Consider the following 22,343-nt stretch of genomic DNA (forward strand, 5'->3'; position numbering starts at 1 on the left):
AAAGTATTTATAATGCCAAGTTGGCTCATTTGAGAACAATGCGTGTTAAAAAAAAAAAAAAAAAAAAACTGTTTGTCGCAGAGGTTTACAGAAGTTAAGTGACCGCAATCGCTTCCACGTATGTTCCATGGAGACGACTCTGCCCTTGTTTTTTTTTTTTCAGAGTTAATGAATGCGAGTTTGTGCAAAACCAAGGGTCATTTATTCAAATATTGGTATTTGTATTGAATACTAGCTGAAAAGATCAATGGATTTTGGCAAAGGTTAACGTGTTGCCAAACACACTTCCGCGTTCACAAGCCGTCAAAAACTATGTGGGATTTATTCTTGAATGAGAACAGCTCCAGCAACAAAGTATTCGTATGCGTCTACAGATTTTTATAGGCTTTCAAACTTCTCCATGTAAATCTCGACGACTTACTCACCAGATCCATGCGTGTATCCAATTGTCCAAGACAAGCGGAAGCGAATTAACGGTCCAATTTCTTTTGGCGAAAACATCGATTTCGGCATTAAATACGGGTCCTCTATACCGAGTTTCTCTCATTTTTCCACGTACTGTCATTTATTTTCACCTTGTAAATGTCTGACGGTATCAGACAAGACTGGGCGTCGTGCTACAAGATATATTTCTTTGTCGTCTCCAACCGACTTAGCATTGAGCAATGCTAAGCCTGACCGGCAATATGGCGAGGTAAACAAAAGTCACGTGATTTTATGACGTAGGCGGACGAGCTCTATGTGGACAGTTGAGACGAGTCAGTGTGGTAGCTACCGTTAGCAATACGGCTGTCATTAGCCGCTAAATTGTTGAGAAACTGTGGCTGTGGGCTTCTAACGTTACTCGTATGTTACATCATGACTTCTTCCTGGTACATTATTGAAAACATATATGATTGATACATGACTTAAATTTAATTGAAGTGATTCAAAACAGTTGAACCCTTGTCCAGTCACTGTCCTGGGCACATGTGCTCGCACTCATACCAGACGCATGCATCGTAGAAAAACTCTTTCCACGCCGCCAAGCACAGAACAGCAGGGGGATACAGCTGCCACTCAAAATTAATTAGCCAATCACAATGCAGCGCTAATAAACCCGCCCACCTGAGAGATTTGTGCGAAAAGTCTAACGCAGAAAGTCAGGCAACACATGCACAGACATGGAAAAACATAAAAATAAACACAACAGGAACAGCACACCTGGAAACGTAGTTACAAGCAAAAATAAAACAGCCTGCAGAAATGCAAGTCATCAGCAGAAAAAAAATACATAATGTACACGTGTTTTTCTTGTTGCTTATTTTATAGCTCATGAAAGTCTTATTTTTTTATTTCCAATTGAAATGCTGTCGTTCTGCTTGATACTCTTGCTTTTTGTGATTTAAAAACTGTTGCTCGAATTCTTTTGGCATGTTTGCAATTTAAAAAGTTTTGCGTCACCCAGCTCAGTGTGAGGCCAGAGAGGTAAGTCATGACATGCCACGTTTCTCAAAGGTTGTTTTACCTCAGGCGAGGTGTTTTCTCGTATATCATGTTAGGGACCAAAAAAAAAAAAAAATGGAAAAAATAGGGAGGATATATTTCACATACGTACATGTCAAATGTTGTGATGACCGTTTCAACAAATATTTCTTTTGTGCGCTTGTTTACTTCCAAACTGAAAACTCCCCTTTTGGAAGGAAAAGTCAAAACTTTGATATTTTAGTCACCAATCTTTATTATTGCAGCAAATGCTTTTAGTAGTGTGGAACTAGCGCTAAACAAACAAATTCCCAAAAAAATGTGGCCATAAGCATGATGTTTGGGGACATGGGGGGGCCCTAAAAAGAAGTGATTTATGCATACTGTAATCCATTTTGTGTACTACCTGAAGATATACTAATGTAAATAAACATGATTCATCACATTCACAAAGAAAACAAGGAACATTTCGATAGTTCTTAATTTTCTGCAGATACAGACACTTGCATGATCTCAGGAGGTATGGGTATGATTAAGTACGTCGAGTGGTTCTGATAGTTTTGCCAGAACATCTAAGTACAGTACTCAGCGTGAAAAGCTCGACTGCGTCAGAGCCATCCATCCGCTGATGCTCACGATAAACAGTATAATAATGTAAGGCAGGACAATTATGCATTTCACTTGGAAACCATTCCGGGTTCTCTTGCCACAACTTTTGATGTTCTGGTCTGACACGCATGGCCGTTGCTTCCAACAACTACAAAGATATTATTGTAAAGATATCAGTGACACATTTCTGGCTAAGCAAAGCAAATCAAGTCTCTTCATTGGTAACAGTATATTTTGTTCCTATAGACAGCGCTCCAAACTATGATGGAAGATAACTCGGACGAGTCGATGTGATTCCTTCCCCTACACATTGTGCACAGCAACAAAAACGGCACAGATTTTAAAAGAGAAAGAAAAACAAAAAGTAAACCCAGGTATAAAGTCATGTAAATGCACATAAATATTACGGTTCTCAAGATAAATTGGCAGGTGATAAAAAGAAAAACTAAAAAAAAAAAAAAAAAAAAAAAAAAAAAAAAAAGAGTAAAATAAGTGCCAGCGACAGCAGGAGAGAAGCCTCAACCCTCTTTGTCAAAGATGCATTTCACGTCAGCAAAGACCTGGAAGAGACAAACAGTGAGGAGTGAATCCATATATAGTGGTGCTCGACTGGCGACTTGTTTGGCAATACGAGCTGGCGTTCAACTGATCGTTTCCTTTGACGAGCAAGCAAAAGTTGGAAACACAACTACTCAACTCACTTCACAACATGTTAGCAGTTTGACAGAGTGAACAAATAGGTTTCAACTTGTTGAATGCCATTCTCTGCTGAGTGTAAAATTAGTGTAAAATTAAGTTAAGTTATCCAGCCATCCATTTTCTCAGCCGCTTATCCTCACAAAGGCCACGGGAGTGCTGGATCCTATCCCAGCCGTCGTCAGGCAAGAGGTCGGGGTACAACCTGAACTGATTGCCACCCGATCGCAGGGCACATATAAACAGACAACCATTCAGACCTACATTCACACCTAGGGGCAATTTAGAGTCTTCAATTATTGTTACATGCTTTTGGGATGTGGGAGGAAACTGGAGTTCCCGGAGAAAACCCACGCAGACATGGGGAGAACATGCAAACTCCACACAGGTGGGGTCGGGATTTGAACCCCGGTCCTCAGAACTGTGAGGCCGACGCTCAACAGCTGCTCCACCATGCCACCTAAATTCTTTACAATTATTTAAATATTCATGTTTTGCATGTGTGCCTTTAAGGGCCTGTGGCCACTGAGCAAAGTTAGTTTAAGATGAAAGTGCACCGGCAACCGCTGCTTTCCTTACCAACAAAAGCGGCATACAGGACAGTGGTTCCATTTTTTTCCCCCCTCAGGCTCACAACACAAAACTAATGTTGTTAAAAGGAGACATATTGTAACTTGAAAAAAAGGTAAAATGGGGCAACAGTTCATCAAGTTCGCATTTGATGAGGACATTGACAAAAGAATGATTGTGGAAAAAAGGGGTCATAAAAATCGAATTATAATGTCAGAGGCGATGCTCTTTAAGATTTTATGAAATACATTCTATTGAAATGTCTTTTTTGTCTTGGAAATAGGTCAAATAAGTCTTGTGGTGTTCATTTCTGACACAAATGAGTGCAGGAGGCTCCACGATTCCACGTCACACGTGTGGATACTCAACCTTTGGACGTCAACAGAAAACAAACCTCACTTGTTATGATCAAGGGCAAAGTTATCACTCAAGCTTGCTTTTTTTTTTTTTTGCCTTTAGCAAACCAATGAGAAAACTGCCTTTGTATGTAAACTCTCGACAAGACTTATTTTTTTTTTTTTAACAGAGGAGCTGCCATCATTCATGAGAAGTTGACATGCAACTGTGTCAGTCTCAGAGCAAATCAAATAAAGAGTCCCAAAGTAGGAAAAATTGACATGGTTAGCACAAATCCAGTCTCACCTATGGCAAGTTTGGGTGTTCTCCGGATCCCTTCGTGTGTTTCATGTGTCGTGTGAATGTGAGCGCAACTGGCTGCTTGTTTTTATGTGCCTTGCAGCCGACCAGTTCAGGGTGTACCCCAGATCTCACCTCAAAGATACCTAGAAGAAGGTCCAGCACACTTGAGACCCAAGTGAGGATAAGCAGAATGGAAAATGGATGGATAAACACTGGACAGTGAGAAAACTACATGAGGGATAAAACTGCAAGTATGGAACACATGTATGAAAGTTACCCTTAAATCTATCCTACAAAATGAATCCATCCATCCATTTCCTATACCGCAGAGCAGAGTTGCTGGTGAGGTGGCGCCTATCTCACCTGACATGGATTGAAAGGCAGGCTCCACCACAGACTGGTCAATCACATGGCACCTAGCTTCTAAAAATTAACCATGATTAGGAAGAGATGAGACCAAGCCCTGCTGCAATTACCAAAAATGAGTAATTGACACCCACAAAAAGGTTTGTAATTGCCTATAAATGTCACAAAATGCCAGAAAAATATTTTTTTCCTATTTGACAAACAATAAATGGAGTCCCCTTGTATGAACAGCTCGTTATCTACACCACCTGGTGCCCAAAAGACTTAATACTGTAAAATCACACCATTCACACAAACACGCCCATACACTAATGCTGCTATTCCCATCGGGAGCAAATGAGGGTTCTTTGCCCGAGGACACATCAACAGCAGACATTTAGAACTGGCATTTGAACCACCGACCCTTTGGTCAGAGGATGACCTGCTCTATCAACGGAGCTAAAGCCGCCTGAAGCTACGGGTCTGGCTAAATGTTACAGAGACCCCAAATTACTTTTCCATGAGGCCACTGTCACAAACGCAATTAAAAAAAAAAAAAAAACATTAAACCATAAAACATTGATTTGTACATATTCTCTGTTGTACAGTGTAAAGCGTATGAGTCTCCCTTCACCAGTCGATCACAGTGTATGATGTCATTCCCGCCCATTCACCACAAGCAACTGCCAAACAAAGCATTCTCATGTAATACACATACAATTGTGTAAAAAAAGATTTTCGCTATTTGCAGCCAGGCTCGGTCCCTATCCTTCACAAAGAGTGGGAGTCTTAATATATAAATAAATACATTCTAATTACATGTGTAACCAAATGAACAACATTTTGTTTTTTAATTTGCAACAAAGGTAAAGTGTTGACCTTGCACGTGAATACAATATTTTTACAGCTGTGACACATTGATGATTTGTCTATTAACTTAATCCGATATATGTGCAATAAGGCTGTTTTAGAAGCAATTCTCATTATCAGCCCAATATTCGAATAGTAATTGGCAAGGCCTGCAAATATTATTATTTTACTACTAAATATGATTTTTGCTCTCATTTATCACGGATAGACTTTGATCCTTGAACATCGGCACGTACTGAGTGTATGGTATAAATTTGGCAGGCAATTTGAGACACCAAAAGGCTAACTGCTAAACTGACAGCAATCGCGATTAGCATTAGTCTGCTCGCGATTGTCTTTTGAGGTCACAAAAAAATAATTACTATTCAGCTCACTTATAATTCATGTGATACAGACACTTTTGGCAGTGTCTCACTTACAATCGTCTTATGAATTTGGCAGTTTAGAAGGCGCCCAACACTGTGTTAGTTTGCAATAAATGTACACGCATTGGTTTCGGCTGGAAAAACACAGTTTCGGGCATAACTGTTTTTTTTTTGTCCCGCCTGGGCTTCGAGGCAGATATTTTTCAGCGAACTATTTTTGAAGTCGACTTTGCCAAGTTATTCTATTTTTTCCCCCAACTGTAATGTGCAACCTAGCATACTTCCCCATTCAGCAAAATGGATAAAAGCACTTCCTCCTCGCTCGTGTAAATGGGGAAGGGGAACATTTTGATACACCTGTAGGAACTTTAAAAGTCTATAAAGTATAATTTTACCAAAAACAAGATGTGACCACAAAACTACAAACGAAAAAAAAAGATGAAAGATGGTGTTTACATGTGCAGTATCGTATGCTTGGATAAATAATTTATGTACATTTAACTAAACTTTAATCCAAAGACACCGGTCAAAGAAAAAAAATAGCAAGTTCGGCTTCAAAGAATCATCAATCTCAGTTATGTATATTAGAATAACATAAAGGGGAAGTCAGCTATAGTGTTCCGTGTTAGGTCACGTGAGGTTCCACGTATTGCAGATGTACTTACAAGTTGGCAGGGAGAGGCAGGAGTGCCAGAGGGTGTTGTGGCACTCTCTGCTGCCATCTAGCGGCGGCATATCAGACACTCGCTTACCCGTCAAATTTTGGCTCTTGCCACAGTGTAAGAAAAAATAAAATGTGACTGAGCAACAGCAGCTGGAAAAGCGTTGGCTTCACAGTTCTGAGGTCCCAGGTTCAATCCCTGACCCGCCTGTGTGGAGTTTGCATGTTCTTTCCGTTCCAGCGTGGGTTTTCTCCAGGCACTCCAGTTTCCTCCCACATCCCAAAAACATGCAACATTAATTGGACACTCTAAATTGCCCCGAGGTGTGATCGTGAGTGCAGCCGGTTGTCTCAATGTGCCCTGCGATTGGATGACAACCAGTTCAGGGTGTACCCCGCCTCCTGCCCGTTGATAGCTGGGATAGGCTCCAGCACTCCCCGTGAACCTCGTGAGGATAAGTGGTGAATAAAATGGATGGATGGATGGATGGATGGACTGAACAACAGCTCATAATTTGGGAAACTCTTAAGTTATCGCACTTGTAAATCGAGGTTTACTACTTAACTCTGAATTCATTGGGCTCTGACAGGTGGTTTAAAACAAATATTGAGAATCAATAATCAAATGTTTTCTGTAACATCTAGTTTTTGTGTATTTTTTTAAGGCAGTTGCTTAAAATAATTGAACTCACCAGAGCACGGTGTATTAGCGGCTAGCACATTTGCCTCACAGTTTTAAGATTTGGGCTTCAAAGCTCACCTTTCTTATGTGCCGTTTGCGTGTTTTTCCTGTGCTTATCTGGTTTTCCTATGGGTACGGCGGCTTCCTCCCACTTGCCAAAAACAAAATCGAATGAACTCAAAATTGCTCAGAGCTGTGAATACGCCCTGCGATTAAGCTGTGTACCCCATGCCTGAGCCAGTCAAATGGGAGTAGGTTGGAATTTCGGAGAAAGCTAGATTATCCACATCTAAGCAACTACACTCACAAAAGTCCAAGCGATGATGACTTAGTCATGTGAACCACATGGACCACCGTGCCACTTTCTCTTGGGTATTTTCACCATATTTAGAAGTGCCATCATACAGTATGTTTTGTAATTGCCTTCCCCTAGTGCAATTTTGGAACTGAGAAGTTCTTGTCTCTGCTTCAACATGTTGTGGTTGTGGAATTGACAAGAACACTTACAGTTCGTGAGTAGACTTACCTCATTCACGGAGTGAGAGGCATCCACACAGCGGACCTTGCCTTGCTTCTCGTACAGCTCTATAATCGGTCGTGTTGACTGCAGGTACGTTTGGATTCTGGATCACAGGGGGAAAATGTTCTTGGGATCTCTCAAAATATGACTGTTTCACTACAACTAACTGATATAGCTTTTGTGAATCTAAACCCAGGAACATAGAGTGGCCAAAAGAAAAAAAAATTAAAGGCCCTTCCACTAAATGGTAAGAGGTACATGATTAAACTGTGCACCCACTTATAAAAACATTTGTGTTTGGTAGTGTGCCATAACAACACTACTCACAAAGTTGGGACGTTGGGTGAAATTTTAAAATGAACACGAAATGCATGATATCCTTTTCCGGTTGAATCCAATTTGATATTCTCTGAACATAGGAATGGATATGTCAAAATGTTCAATGTTTCAGTACATTATGCAAAACTTGAGAAGGTCAAACGAAATTCACCTAGAAAGATTCCAATACATTTTAGGTAGGGATACACCCATACGAGTATTGGGTATTGGTGCTGATATTGTCTGCACTGATGCCACGTCACCAGCTTGATGTATACCTTGTGGAAAAGACCCATGTCAGCTGTGTGGGTCTGGAGATATTTTAAGGACACGAGTGGCATATTTCTCTCTCTTCAGGATTATAAAAAAGATTACTAGGTGGGATTAACGTTTGTATTGGAATGCTTGATTTAAATATACTCCATGATCACAGTTTTAACGATTCATTTTGTTTTGTTTTTTAATATTAGATTTATGCTGTCAATCTCATGCCGTAATGACGAGTTTTTGCTATAGAGTGTTATATATGAGTGAACCAATGAATTTAAGAAAATATTTTGTCTTTTGAAAAACATTTGATGAAAATAATACACAATTTCCTCACAATTGCAAGATGTAGTGGCCCTATAAAGTATTGGGATTTGGTATCTGATAGTACTTAACTGCACTCAAAAGAACAAATCTAAAAGTAATTGTGTAAAAAAGTCATTGGTGCATTTCTAATTTTAGCTTGATCTGAAAATTTCCCCCAATTTCACCTCCACAACCTTTTGTAAATAGTTTATGATCCTTGGCTCAAAAAAAAAAAAAAAAACCCTCAGGAAACAGAGATGTACAATTAGTGGAAAAGCACACCGTTTCTCCAAGCTTTCTCTGTTGTCATCTGTGCGCCCGCTACTCTTCCCTCGTTCTAAACACCTGGTGATGCAAACCTGTACGTAGGTCAGACCAAAGAAATGTCGTCAGTGTTGTCAAAATAAAGCATTTTGTCAACGTCACTGCAGCATTCCCAGGACGTACCTCATTGCTGCAGTCGAAGAAAAGCACAAACTTGACATCTGCTTTTCCATCCATGACACTGGTCCAACCCTGAAGGTTGTCCTCATTCCGGGGGAAGCCATCTATGAGGAAGCGGAATTTTTGTTCATCTTTTTTCATTGTCTCTTCCATTGCCTTAAGGGGATACGGAAAAAAAAATACATTTGTTTAAATGTGACATTTGCTGATGGAAAAACAGATGAAATGTGTTGCACAGTGCCGTGAAAAAAGTAGTTGCCCCTTTCCTGATTTCAGGTTGTTTTTTTTTTTTTTTTTTTTTTTTTTTGAGCCATTCAGAGGTGGACTTGCTGGTGTGGTTCAGATCATTGTCCTGCTGCATGATCCAAGAGCACTTGAGTTTGAGTGCATGAACTGATGGCTGAAAAAACAAAAATCAGGAACAGGCAAATACTTTTTCATGACAATGGACTTGCAAAATCTGTCTGGGTTTTCACAGTGACAAGAAAGCTAAGACCAAAAAAGGTAATCACACTGGCTGTCGGTCTTTAGGCAGATTTTTTCCCCTTGACAAAAAGCAAATGAAGTGTTTCCTATGACCATTAATAACTTAGATAAAGTGGCTGTCACAGTTTAATACATTGCTGCCCCCTTTTGGAATTGAGAACTCCATGCACGATAATAAAACTTGCCCAGAATTTTTGAAAGGTTCAAAAATGAGTGTGCCTTTCTAGAGCGGCGACACACTGAGGTGAAATACATCATAGATTAAATTAGATTTGATCAGATTAGGTAGAGTAAAACATTCTGTAAATTTGGCAAGAGAAATCTTCCACTGATGATTCTAACAGGGAGGGATGAAAAAGCATGCACTCAAAATACAGATGGTAAGATTTGACTTTAGTTTCGTCCTTTAGCATTGGTCAGTAACCTTTGAAAGTTCACCATAAAACACATCTACATACAGTGGATATGCAAAGTCTACAGACCCTTGTTCACGTGCCAGGTTTTTGAGATATATTAAAAAAATGACCAAGGTTAATCATTTCAAAGCTGTACACCTCAACTGAAAAACTTTTCCAGAGTACAAGTAAAACACAATAACTACAATAATGCAGTTGAACAAATGTGTACACCCTCTTATACCTGCCACATAATGTGTTCAGAATTATCCACTTCACATTCAAACTCATGTTAAATGGGAGTCACAGCACCCCTGACAGCATTTGAAGTTACTTTGATGAACCCCAAATAAAGTTCGGCTTGTATAGTAGGCTTCTGCTGACATTTTTGTGATCACATCTCACAGCACAAGCCTTGTTTCACAGATGGATCTCATTGTTTCAAGGTATAAATCAGTATAACAGTATTTAAAAAAAACAAATTTCAATACATTAAATATACCATTGAACTCTGTGAAGGCATTCATCAAGTGGAGAAAATATGGTACAACAAAGATTAACAAGAACTCAGTGTCCTACCAAAAACAATGAAAACACAAGAAGAAAACTGATCAGGAAGGCTAAAGCTATCAAGAGACCTACAGGAATATCAATGGAGCCTCAGGAATTCCTTGAAAATATTGGCTGTTTAATACATGCGATAATAATTTCCTGTTTTCCTTATACGTCTGTGATACGGGATATTAGGATAAGACTGAAGACCTTATCTTTCAAAGAACAAGACCCAAGACCAGCTACATTCTCCAAAAACCCACTTGAGATCTCTGACGTTTAGGTGAGGAAAATGTGTTGCGGTCCCCTGACCAAGGCTGTAGTTTTTGGCCATAATTCCAAAAGCTATGTTTGGTGCAAAAACAAAGAAAAAAACTGCTAATAACCCCCTTCCCAAACAAACAAAAAAAACCCCACAGTGAGATATGATGTTAGTACCATCATACTTTGGCGAACAAAAGAAGCATACCATTCTGAGCAAGACGTGTACTGCTGGGTAAAACAATAATCAAACATGGATTCAACTGTAGCCAAGAAAGTAGAAAAATCTAAATAATGTCGAATAACACGTTTCCAATGTGATGTGACTTCAATTAAATGAATATAGACTGGCAAAAAAAATCTTGAGGAACTTGCCTGACATGTGATGCATCATTTATGTTCCTCACCATTCTTAGTAAGTTGATGGTGATCTCCACGGGGACAATTTTGCCTTCCTTGATGAAGTTGGCGATGAGACCTCCAAACTCCGATCCCTCTCGAGCCCGCTCTGCCCTCAGCAGGTCTCCAGCTGACAGATGGGTGTAGTTGTAGTTCTGTGGTACAACACGAAACAAACATTTCAATAAAGTGTTGCATATAGCATCCAATCATAGACCATATCCTTGGGTACACCCTGGACTGGTCACCAGTCAGTCACAGGAAACATTGAGACAGCCAACCACTGACACTCACATCGTGGGCAATTTAACTGGATGAAGTGAAACCAGAACCTCTTGTTGTAAACCAGTCATCCTTTCCATCAATTCACTGCACTGCCTTCTTTTCCCTATTGACATGTTAATACAAAACATGTAAAGAAGAGGAGTCTTTGAGTCATAAAGCTTTTTTTTGAAGCGCCTTAATCCCTTGCACAACCTGAACAGGGAGTTACGTCCGGGAAAAGTGCTCTTCGCACTGAATGAATAGAGCCTCTGTGTACAGCTGTCACTGAGGCTTGAAAACCATATATGAAGACCAACAGGCAACACCTAGCAATACAGACATACAGATGCCGCTTCACATAGGGACACGCAACCACACTAGTCGAGCAAAGTCCGATTGGAGGACTGAAACAGAGTTTTGTGTGCTTGGATTTAACCAGACAGGACATGTTTGTTTCAAAGGAGCATTCATAAATCAAAAAACCCAAAAAACTGTGTATAAGGCAGCACTGTGCTTGAGTGGTCAGCTCATTCACCTTCTTTGTGAGGAGCTTGAATGTTCTCCCTGCTCTTGCATAGGTTTTCTCATCTATCTTCCATGAAAGCTCAAAATACATGTATGTTAGACAGCTTGACTGAAGACTGTAAATTCTCCTTAGAGGTGAATGCAAGTGCTAAGGGTTGTTTTTCTATATGTACATACTGTACATTAAGGGTTATCGGGAAACATTTTGAGAAGCCTTATAAACATTATTTTTCATGCGCCACAAATAGGGGTGTCCCAGTTTGATCATGAGATCAGAAATTTGGCTGATCTTAGCAAAAAAAAAAAAAAGGATCAGTTAAAACTGGATCTAAAATGTCACATTTTAATCACCCTACCCTACACATATTCCTTTCCATTCTCCACTTCAGCACTTCCATCCAGCAGTGCCCAGAAGGCATCCAGAGCTCGCTCTAAGATAGCAATGCAGAGATGCTAACATAATAGCAAAGTATGAGCAAATGTTTCTCGCTTAAAGTCATTTAAAAATCAATTTGAAGTTCAAAGTAAAACTAAACACAGAATGAGAATTACACCTATTGAATGTTCAAATAAAAAAATAGTTTCTTCCTTGATCAAAGCTAACACACAATGAACAACACCACTGACAATCTTAAAATATTAGTATCAAACTCGGAACACTTATCCCTCATAATTAATACTGGTCCACAAATACTGTAAAAACACAAACATATATCTGGCATATAGTCTTCACACTCAGAGAAACTAATACGAATATGTTCAATCGTGACTTTCTAGGGGTTTTTTTTTCTCCCCAAATCTCAAAAGATTGTTTATCTGTTACAGACATTTAAGCATTCAACAAGTTATACCTGTATTTTGTGTCATGTGCTCTGACAAACTCAACACAGAAAACCACCCGAACATCCTGTTCCCCCACCCAGTTCGAATCTACTCTACCAAGAAATAAACCTCTCATGAGCAAACATGCTCAAACAATGTAAATATTGTACCAATGTTTCTTCAAGTGTTTCTGACGTAATCGGGGGTGGAGTGTTCCAATATGGTTATGTCATTAATAAAGACTTGCTATGAAGAATACAGGTGGGCCATCTGGTGGACCTATCTTGCTATACAAAAAAACCCCAAAAAAACAGATATGACGTTTTTTTTAATCCAGGGTTCATACTCAGTCTGACCGAAAAAATTTAAGGGCTTTTTAGGGGCATTCTTAGGGGCTGACACGGAAAAAAATTAGGGCCATCGTGGGAAATCAAGAGTAAGGAAAAAAAAGACTCACCCAATGGTGCCATCAACCGTTCTTGGTTCATCAAATGTTCCAGTACCTCAGTACCTGTGACAGTGATCACCTGTCGCCCCTTGTGGTAGTTCTCATTGATATGACCATTGTCAACGTCTTCACATAACAGTATACAGAAAAACAGATTCTAACTACAATTGCAATTCTATACACAAATGTCTTCTACTGTTGTCTGTTTCAGCACCCCTACTCTAGCTCCTTGAGCCTACCCAGTGCCTCCTCTTTGTTGCTGCAGAGGTGCCAAAGTGGCTCTCTTGTCCTTTGCTCTGCCTCTGAGTGCATTGGCCTCAGTGATAAATCCCAGATTCTTCTTTTCTTCTGCCTCCTCACACAGCCTGTCAGCCTTCTCAATAAGCGTTGATATGTCAGTCTCTATTCTGGCTTTTTTTGGCTTTGAGGTAGTAGAGATGAAAAGTAGGCAGTGATGCCAAATGTAGCCCTGTACGAAGTCTTCCTTTCCCCACAGTGGTAGTTTTTAGGAATGTCAATTTTAAGAGTCATGCGTATTGGGAGTGAAATTCTTTGTCCAAACCTGTTTCCGAGACGATTATCAGACATCTCAGAACACAGAATAATCTCATAAGATAATCGTATAAAACAAAGATAGTTTGATATCTACCATCCTTGCTCGGGAAGGGGCAGAATGGACCCCACAACAACACAATTATCTTTTGTGTGTACCAGGTCTATCAAACAAATGTGTGGATTGATTTAAAGGTGATATGTACAAGTGTATCCCACAAATAGACACCACCCTTACACATCACCTAGTCACTCCAGCTAGGTTTAATTTTTGACCCATTCAACAAAACTGACTAGTGAGATTTTGCTATATTTAATTATTGAGTTATTCTAATAACCACCACTAAACGCAGGCTGTGGGAGCAAAATATCTCACATATAATGTCCTTAAGTACAGGGTGTGAATACATATTTCCCACCTCTGATTACTGGCTAACTAACGAGCTACCTTGCTAGCTAGCGCAGGTTGATTTTAGAGGACGACCGGGTGTCAAAGAAGAGACGAAAGTAGTGCCCTAATGGGTTTAGCACAGTCTAGCTATGACATCCAGAGGCCGGTGTTTGCTCGTGATTTTTCAACTTCCATGATAAGACGTCACATAAAAGGTGTTCGAATCCCTTTCGCCATCTCTTGTAGCTTACCTCGACGATTTTGGCGCATTGGGTCCCTTTGCCGGCGCCAGGCCCTCCAAGCACGAAAACAACCTGCGGCTTCTTCATCACACAAACCCGGTACGAAAGGCTCGGCCCCCGCTGCGCAACGTTTTTCACCAAACGGCCGATCATAAACCGGCCACGCTGGCCCTGAAAATGTGAACCAGCACGTCTCAGGGGAAGAGAAGGCGAATACAAGCCTGGCCGGTCGTTGAATGCGTGTCAGTACCAACGAAGGGAGCCGAAGGACACCACTTCCGCATTCGAGCTCAACGACCAATGAGCGCCAGAGTCTATTGTGACGTATAGCGGCTGTTTTTTGTTTTTTTTTGTGTGTGCGTGTTTTTCTTTAACCGAGGAAGAGGTCGAGTGACGCCACTCCTCTGGCTTTCCAGCATCAGCACCTCGGAAACCAAAAAAACCGAACGAGGGGATCTGCACCGAGGAGAAAAAAAGATGCGCCCCCTTACCAGCATCGAGAGACGACCACATTTGTCTCGCCTCATTCATGATTCGCCATTCATGCATTTGTAAGAGTGGAAGCACCGCACAGAGAGCCGGGCTTTCAAATAGCGTCTGTCAACCCTGTACAAGCCCCTTCGCCGGCCTTCCTTTGACGGAGCTTCTTTTCTGTAGTGATGCAGAGCAGGGGTTTTATTTTAAATGTAGGCAAACAAAAGGAATCCAAGATCCCCACCCTGTTTCCTTTTGACGCACCTGTCAGCCCGGCCGCCGCTTGACATGACAGCAGCTCCGAGCAGCAGCAGCAGCAGCAGCAGCAGCAGCAGCAGCAGCAGGATCGAGCGGCACCGGGGAGCCGGACGTGTGGACTCAATAAGGAAGAAAGGAGCCTCCGGACGCACGGCGGATAATCATCAGCATCAGCATCATCGGCAGCCTCGGCGAGGCCGGATTGCAGTTTGTGGGGACGAGCACCAAGGGCAGTGCGGCAGTCAGCGGGCACACCAGGGGGAGGAGGCTGCAGAGGTCTGTGATACTTCCTCCCCAGTCCCTACTGTGCTCTCACCTCAACATCACCCCCAATATTTGCCCATGCAGGCGGCTTTTACGTTTGATGAATGGTGACTGGTTCTCCGGGCAAGGGTGGAACCTGGATGGGACTGATGTGCATGCTGGTCAGGTGTCATTTGCTCCCTTGTTTATTGCTCACTCTGCTGGTCACCTGCAGTATGGGATGTATTCAAAGCATCGCGTGCAAGCCCCGCATCAGACGGGAGAATATTGTGGTGTATGAGGTGTCAGCCTCAATTGACCAGTGTCCCACCATCATTGAGGAGAATTCGCCCATCGTACTTCGCTACAAGACGCCTTATTTCAGGGCCTCGGCGGGAGTTGTCATGCCACCGGTGCCCCGGAATGAAACTTGGGTGGTAGGCTGGATACAAGCTTGCACCCAGATGGAGTTCTACAACACGTATGGGGATATCGGCATGTAAGTATACAATAATTCCCCGCATATTCACCATTGACTTCACCTGTTTGTGTTCTTTCCCCCCTGTGGAACGTATCCCCATGCAGCTTTGTGCTGAAAAATGCACCAATTTGAGTTTTTTTCCCCCACTTTTTCCGAAATGGCAAGATGACACAAAAGCATAACTGTGGTACCTTAACTTATGAATGCCCCGTGACAGAAAAATCTGCAACAGAGAAAAAAATGGGATGAAGAGGTGAGCCACGGGTCAATTTTGACCCTGGCCTGCGTTTGAAACGTTTACAGCAAAACAGAAGAATACTTCCAGTGGTGTGAAAAAGAGTTGCTTGGGGGATTTCCTTTAGATACAAGCGAGATATCGATATGGCACCGCTCGAGTGAAGTGAAGAAAAAAATTTAGTACTCTAATGCCTCCACAACTGGGCAAGGAGGGACACAGTTGCTGATGCCCTTTCACCCCTTTATTCAATGGGACAAACAGTCAAACACAAAAATACAATGAAAAGACTCGTAACGACCTGATGCTAGCTACAACTCACAACCAAACACTCGTACGAAGACAAACCCAACCATCTAAGCCAAGTTGACTCCAACTCCTGATGCCACTCATGAGGCCACACCCCTCAAAGGCATACATTCAACACACGAATACTACAGTAGATAGTCATTTCATAAAACATTTCATCTAATACAGTGCATTTTTCTTTTATTAATAAACACGTTGGGGCTGGAATGATTCTTTGTGTTCCAATTTATTTCAACAGAGAGAAATAATTTGATATACAGTGTGGGTAAATGGAGGTTAGAGCTTGGCCACAGAACAAATGAAAGTCATATGACATGGTCTCATCAATTCCCGCTCAGTGATGGTGTCCATATCTGCTCTGTGACTGACTGGCGACCAATTCTGGGTGTAGTCCGCCTTTCGCCCGAAGCTAGCTGGGATAGGCTCCAGATTTCTCGCAAACCTTGTGAGGATAAGCGGCTTGGATAATGACATGACATGGTCTCACTGTGTTTGGTGTCATGAAACAATGATGAAGTGATGCAGCCCGACTGAGAGACAAGCTTCGTATGTCTGGGAGGAGCTTAGTTTAGCAAGGGTTGTCAGGGGAATTCACCACTTGTGCACTTCCGGTCTATTTTTCACAAAATCAGATCAAAATGTTTTGGTATCATAATTTGTGGCATATTAAAGTTGAAACCTTTAATATGAGCAATTATAAACATCTTTAGGGAGCTGTAAATGACTTAAGCCTCTTTCCCTATTCATGGCAGGGTTCAGTTCTTACTACTGATTACAGTATTGTAAAAAGAGTTTGCTTTGTATATTCAGAACATACAATTTGTGTCCTTTCCTGCTTTTTCCCGCCGCAAGGTCCAGCTGGGAGTTACCAGAGCTGCGCGAGGGCCGGGTCAAGGCGATCAGCGATTCCGATGGCGTCAGCTATCCGTGGTACGGCAACACCACTGAAACGGTCACCCTCACCGGTCCTACCTCCAAACCGTCACGCCTGACAGTCAGCATGAACGACAACTTCTACCCGAGTGTGACCTGGGCCGTTCCCATCAGCAACAGCAACACCCCCATGCTAACCCACATCACCAGGGATCAGAGCTTCATCACCTGGCTGGTGGCCATGAACTCCATCACCAAGGTGGGACAAAAATGGCTTGTCTTCAACTCCATCCATCAAACCATCCATCCATCCATCCATCCATCCATCCATCCATCCATCCATCCATCCAGTTTCTACAGCAATTGTCTTAGTTTGGGGAGTCAGTGAGCTGGATTTCATCCTAACTGACTTTGGGTGAGGGGTAGGGTACACCCAGGACTGTTATAGATATATGTTATAGAAGCCCCTATGATTGAACAGAATAGCAGGTACAGAAAATAGATGGATAAAGTATTTTCTAAGTAAACACCTAATGGGCCATCCATCCATGATCTGAGCCGGTTATCCTTGCAAGGATCACGGGTAGACCCTGAACTGGCTGCCAATCGCAGAGCACATAGAAACAACAATTGTAACCTCCAATCAGACCTCAGGGAAATTTAGAAACTCCAATTAATGATTTTTTTGGGATGTGGGAGAAAGTTGGAGTGCCCGGAGAAAACCTACACAGGGGAAATTATGTGGTTTGTTCAGAGTGGCACTGGGTTGTCCACAGGCAATATCGTGCAGCATGAAGAAACTGGTGAAAGCGAACCGAACCAGGTTGTACAAGACTGCTGGAGGTGTTCTCCTACAAATCATCATTAGGTACCTCTCCTCTTCCAGGAACGAATTGTACTGCAGACGGTGCGGTGGCGTATGCGGGTTGACATCGCTGTCGAACCGGACATGCCTCTGGGCTCGAGGGCCTCCCTGCTGGGTCGGCCTTATCAGGAGCAGCCGCACATCCTCAACTACCAGGAGCCGATCCCTCCCAACGCCCTGGGGAGGCCGAACGCCAACGATGCCCAAGTGCTAATGTGGAGGCCACGGCGAGGAGTGCCACTCGTCGTCATACCGCCAAAATAAGAGACTCCCAAACAAAAGTTGTCTATTCTTGCCAAAACAGAAGATGAGGGTGATGAAGCCAACAAGGGAACTGATGCATAAGGTGTCAGAGTCCAGATGGACAGCGACAGAGAACTGCTGTTGCATCAAGTATTGTTTGGCCAAGAACTGCAATTAGAGCTTTGCCAGCATTTTTACAAGCAAACTCTTTTTAGATGCATCGCTATGGTATTTGACCTTCGATGAGAACTATATAATGCATCCTGACGTAGATCTTACTGCATGCGTTGAGAGTGAGGAAAACTGTTGTTGGACAGATTTAAGAATCATATTTGTTTTGTATTCCTTAAAGTGTTTGTGATCGAGACGTCACATCAGCCAAAAAGCAAACCGCAGGCTGGTGATACCTCCTTAGTGCCATTGAAGGCCTTCAGCACACTCATTACCAGAGTTAAAGAATGTATACAGATTATTTAAGACACTTAAGTATTATATTAATCTTTTTAGTTGAGATCGTACTATTGTTCTATCAATTCAGTATGAAAATCGCAAATTAAAAAGAGATCTGGTGGAATTTATAGCACAATGAATTCATAGAGAAAACATTTTCATTTCTGATTGTAACTCTACCTGTTACCATATTCATAATATTTTTCATGATACTTCCAACAAGAGCAATGGGAATTATACAGTGCCAGATTACAATTGAAAAAAAATGTAATTGCACGTCATGTTTATCGCATCTGAAATGAGCCTGAACTGTACTGAAATAGCTGAGTGAATGTGTGTCTAATTTCATCATACCAAGACATTATTACATACATGCTATATGTATTTACAGACAATCAGGGAATCCGACTCTCCTCCTGGTCCTTCAAAAATGGGAGTGCTGTAAACCAGATTATATTTTCACAATGACAAAACCATTGTTATCATATGGTATATAGTGGCTGTGTAGCAGTGTTTTGTTTTTTTCTTCCTGTGGATAATCACCAACGAGAGCCTTCCCATGTCACGGTTCTGGTCCGGTTCATGCTGAGCACCATCCACGGCTCTGCCTGCCACTCCACAAACGAGTCACATGGCTTATCTTCCATCTGTGCTTCTCTCCAGGTTCATGTCTCATCTTCCCATCTGCCTCCTTTCTCGCTTGTCTGTCCATCTCAGACACACAAACACACACGCACTCACACATGCACACACACTCAAACACACATGGGCACACACACGCGCGCGCGCACACACACACACACACACACACACAGACACACACACACACTACCTCCATTCCAAACTACTCATTTGCTCTGAAGGCCACAACTATGCAACGGTTGTCTGAGTGTATAAACAAAAGAACAAATCTGAGAAGGATCAGTTCCACTTCCATTAATCATCTTCGGTTATTTGTAAGGGTGTTTTGTTGAATAAAATGGCCATTACAAACATGTAAATACTCCAAAGATGCTCTGGCATGTTTTTATTGATTCACCATGTACAGCGTGTTGCTTCGCCGCGGCTCATTCAGCAACATTTGCCGGTTGCTACAGAGACTGCGTTTGGTTTCTCAGAGTGCAGTGAAAGTACAGAAAATTTTCCCAAGTATTCATCGATGTGTGTGGATGTGTGCATTCGTGCATGTGTGTGTGTGTGTTTGTGAAACAGAGAGTGAATCCAGGTGCATTGCTCTCACATCCATTTCTATTTGAAGTATCAAGGCAAACCTCGGAACAGATCTTCAAGTCACTGTAAAATAAAAATAAAAATGACACATCCGAGATGGAGCGCCTCTCAAGTATGTAATACTTTGGCGAGAGGTGGCTAACCGAAGTTCTTTCCTCAATCTTAATTAGGAACTAATCAGTTAACACAATGATAATTATTCTAAACTTCTATTACAGCTTGTGCACTTATTCCCTCTCAAAAGGTCTCTGAAATAATATTTCCCTTTATGAGTTACGATTATGCTATTTTATTTATTTTATTTGCTAATAAACTCCACTTTTTTTAACTGGCGTGCAGATAGTCAAATGACTTACCAGTGGAGGTATGGGAGCAATTTGGAGAGGTGGCTGTGGAGTTTTTGACCAACTTATTCAATAGAACACTAGCAGGAGAGAAGATGCCAGAAGAATGGAGGAAAAGTGTTCTAGTCCCAATTTTTAAGAACAAAGGCGATGTTCAGAGGTGTGGAAACTACAGAGGAATAAAGATGATGAGCCACACAATGAAGTTATGGGAAAGAGTAGTGGAGGGTAGACTCAGGACAGAAGTAAGTATCTGCGAGCAACAAAATGGTTTCATGCCTAGAAAGAGTACAACAGATGCATTATTTGCCTTGAGGTTGCTCGTGGAAAAGTACAGAGAAGGTCAGAAGGAGCTACATTTTGTCTTTGTAGACCTAGAGAAAGCCTATGACAGAGTACCAAGAGAGGAACTGTGGTACTGCATGCGCAATTCTGGTGTGGCGGAGAAATATGTTAGAATAGTACAGGACATGTATGAGGGCAGCAGAACAGTGGGGATGTGTGCCGTTAGTGTGTCAGAAGAATTTAAGGCGGAGGTGGGACTGCATCATGGATCCGCGCTGATCCTCTTCCTGTTTGCGGTAGTAATGGATAGGTTGACAGATGAGGTTAGACTGGAATCCCCTTAGACTATGATGTTCACAGATGATATTGTGATCTGCAGTGAAACGAGGGAGAAGGCGGAGGAACAATTGAAGAGTTTGTTTTCAAAACGAGACATAGGTATTTTTTTTTTTCAGATTTACGAAACTCGCGCCAAAATTATCCATTCGGAGCTGGATAATTTTTCTCAGAGTGCAGTGAAAGTACAGAAAATTTTCCCAAGTATTCATCGATGTGTGTGGATGTGTGCATTCGTGCATGTGTGTTCGGAGCTGGATAATTTTGGCGCGAGTTTCGTAAATCTGAAAAAATGCCTATGTCTCGTTTTGAAAACAAACTCTTCAATTAGAAAGATGGAGGCACTCACTGGAAAGGAGAGGAATGAAGATTAGCCGAAGTAAAAAAGAATATATGTGCGTGAATGAGAGGGGCGGAGGAGGAGTGAAACTCCAGGAAGAAGTGATACCGAGGGTGGATAACTTCAAATACTTAGGGTCAACAATACAGAGAGCAATGGAGAGTGTGGTAAAGAAGTGAAGAAACGGTTCCCCCCAGGTTGGAACAGCTGGCGGAAGGTGTCTGGTGTGTTATGTGACAGAAGAGTCTGAAGGGCAAAGTTTCTAAAGCAGTTAACAGTTAACTGCACCACGTTACGGCGTGATTTGAGTAGTCCACTAAAACGACACACTATCACAATTGAACTGTCAACAGTCCTTGTCGAACACGTTGATCAATGTTGATAAATGTCCGTCTTTAACTTTCCTTTTCTTTAAACAACCCTGTGCTTGGCACTCCAACCCGCTTTCCTTTACTCTCTATTGCTCCTCAACTCCTCCTCAACACACCACTTCCTGTCCTTCTTAAACACTGCTTTCCAATAATAAAATGTCAAACAAAATATTGATTTTCACAAATTAAAACACATTTCAATACAAATCCCTCCAAAAGACAACAAATTCAACACACACTTTAACAAATATTCCACACCCTTGTATAAAGAAAACGTATAACCTAATTGCTACTCTATTTATTTTGACTTTTAACTGAAGCAATTTTTAACCGGGTTACAGAGACAGAGTTATTTACAAGCCTGCCTCATTTGAATACATACATGTAAAATTGCTAAGTCAAGGTCTGACCTCAAGGCTTTTGAGTGGTGGGCCTATCCAGCATGACCCAAGTTGGGGGTCAGAAGCTGCACTGGCCCCATATATTCATGAATATGCTAGGTTTTAATGATTATTTCGTACTTACCGTCTTTATAGATTATTATTTAAGTCCCATTAAGAAATTATTAGTACAATTGCATTAATGGCTGTACTAACTTTATCATTCATTTTCTGTACTGTTTATCCTCACTAGGGTCGCTGACGTGCTACAGATTATGCCAGCAATCTTCAGGTGAGAGGCGAGGGATACCCTAAACTGGTCGTCAGCCAATCGCAAGGCTCTGAGAAGCAAACCATCCCCACTCATGTTTACACCTACGGGCAACTTTGGGTACCATGCATGTTTTGGGGATGTGAGTAGGAAACTGGCGTACCCGGACAAAACCCGCGCAGGCATGGGGAGAACATTCAAAATCCACATTGCACAAATGTGAGGGGGATGTTCTAAACCAGGAGTGCTTGATCAACCAACT

General features: G+C 41.8%; 2 protein-coding genes across 2 annotated transcripts; one reads left to right on the top strand and one right to left on the bottom strand.

Annotated features, from left to right (window-relative positions):
* Positions 1-182: 182 nt before the first annotated feature.
* On the bottom strand, positions 183-14,386 carry cmpk (cytidylate kinase). The gene is made up of 6 exons (XM_061839067.1): positions 14,103-14,386; positions 10,858-11,004; positions 8,760-8,912; positions 8,595-8,671; positions 7,428-7,524; positions 183-2,633 (listed from the first exon to the last, which is right to left on the bottom strand). Exons 1-6 carry the CDS (start codon positions 14,244-14,246, stop codon positions 2,592-2,594), a joined length of 660 nt encoding a protein of 219 aa, XP_061695051.1. The 5' UTR covers positions 14,247-14,386; the 3' UTR covers positions 183-2,591.
* Positions 14,387-14,529: 143 nt separating this feature from the next.
* Positions 14,530-18,187, top strand: fam78ba (family with sequence similarity 78 member Ba). Its single transcript, XM_061839066.1, has 3 exons — positions 14,530-15,567; positions 16,946-17,225; positions 17,853-18,187. The coding sequence occupies exons 1-3, from the start codon at positions 15,194-15,196 to the stop codon at positions 18,093-18,095; spliced, it is 897 nt and encodes a 298-aa protein (XP_061695050.1). The 5' UTR covers positions 14,530-15,193; the 3' UTR covers positions 18,096-18,187.
* Positions 18,188-22,343: the final 4,156 nt, after the last annotated feature.

Source organism: Syngnathoides biaculeatus, chromosome 13 (genome assembly GCF_019802595.1).
Source record: "Syngnathoides biaculeatus isolate LvHL_M chromosome 13, ASM1980259v1, whole genome shotgun sequence".
NCBI classification, from domain to species: domain Eukaryota; kingdom Metazoa; phylum Chordata; class Actinopteri; order Syngnathiformes; family Syngnathidae; genus Syngnathoides; species Syngnathoides biaculeatus.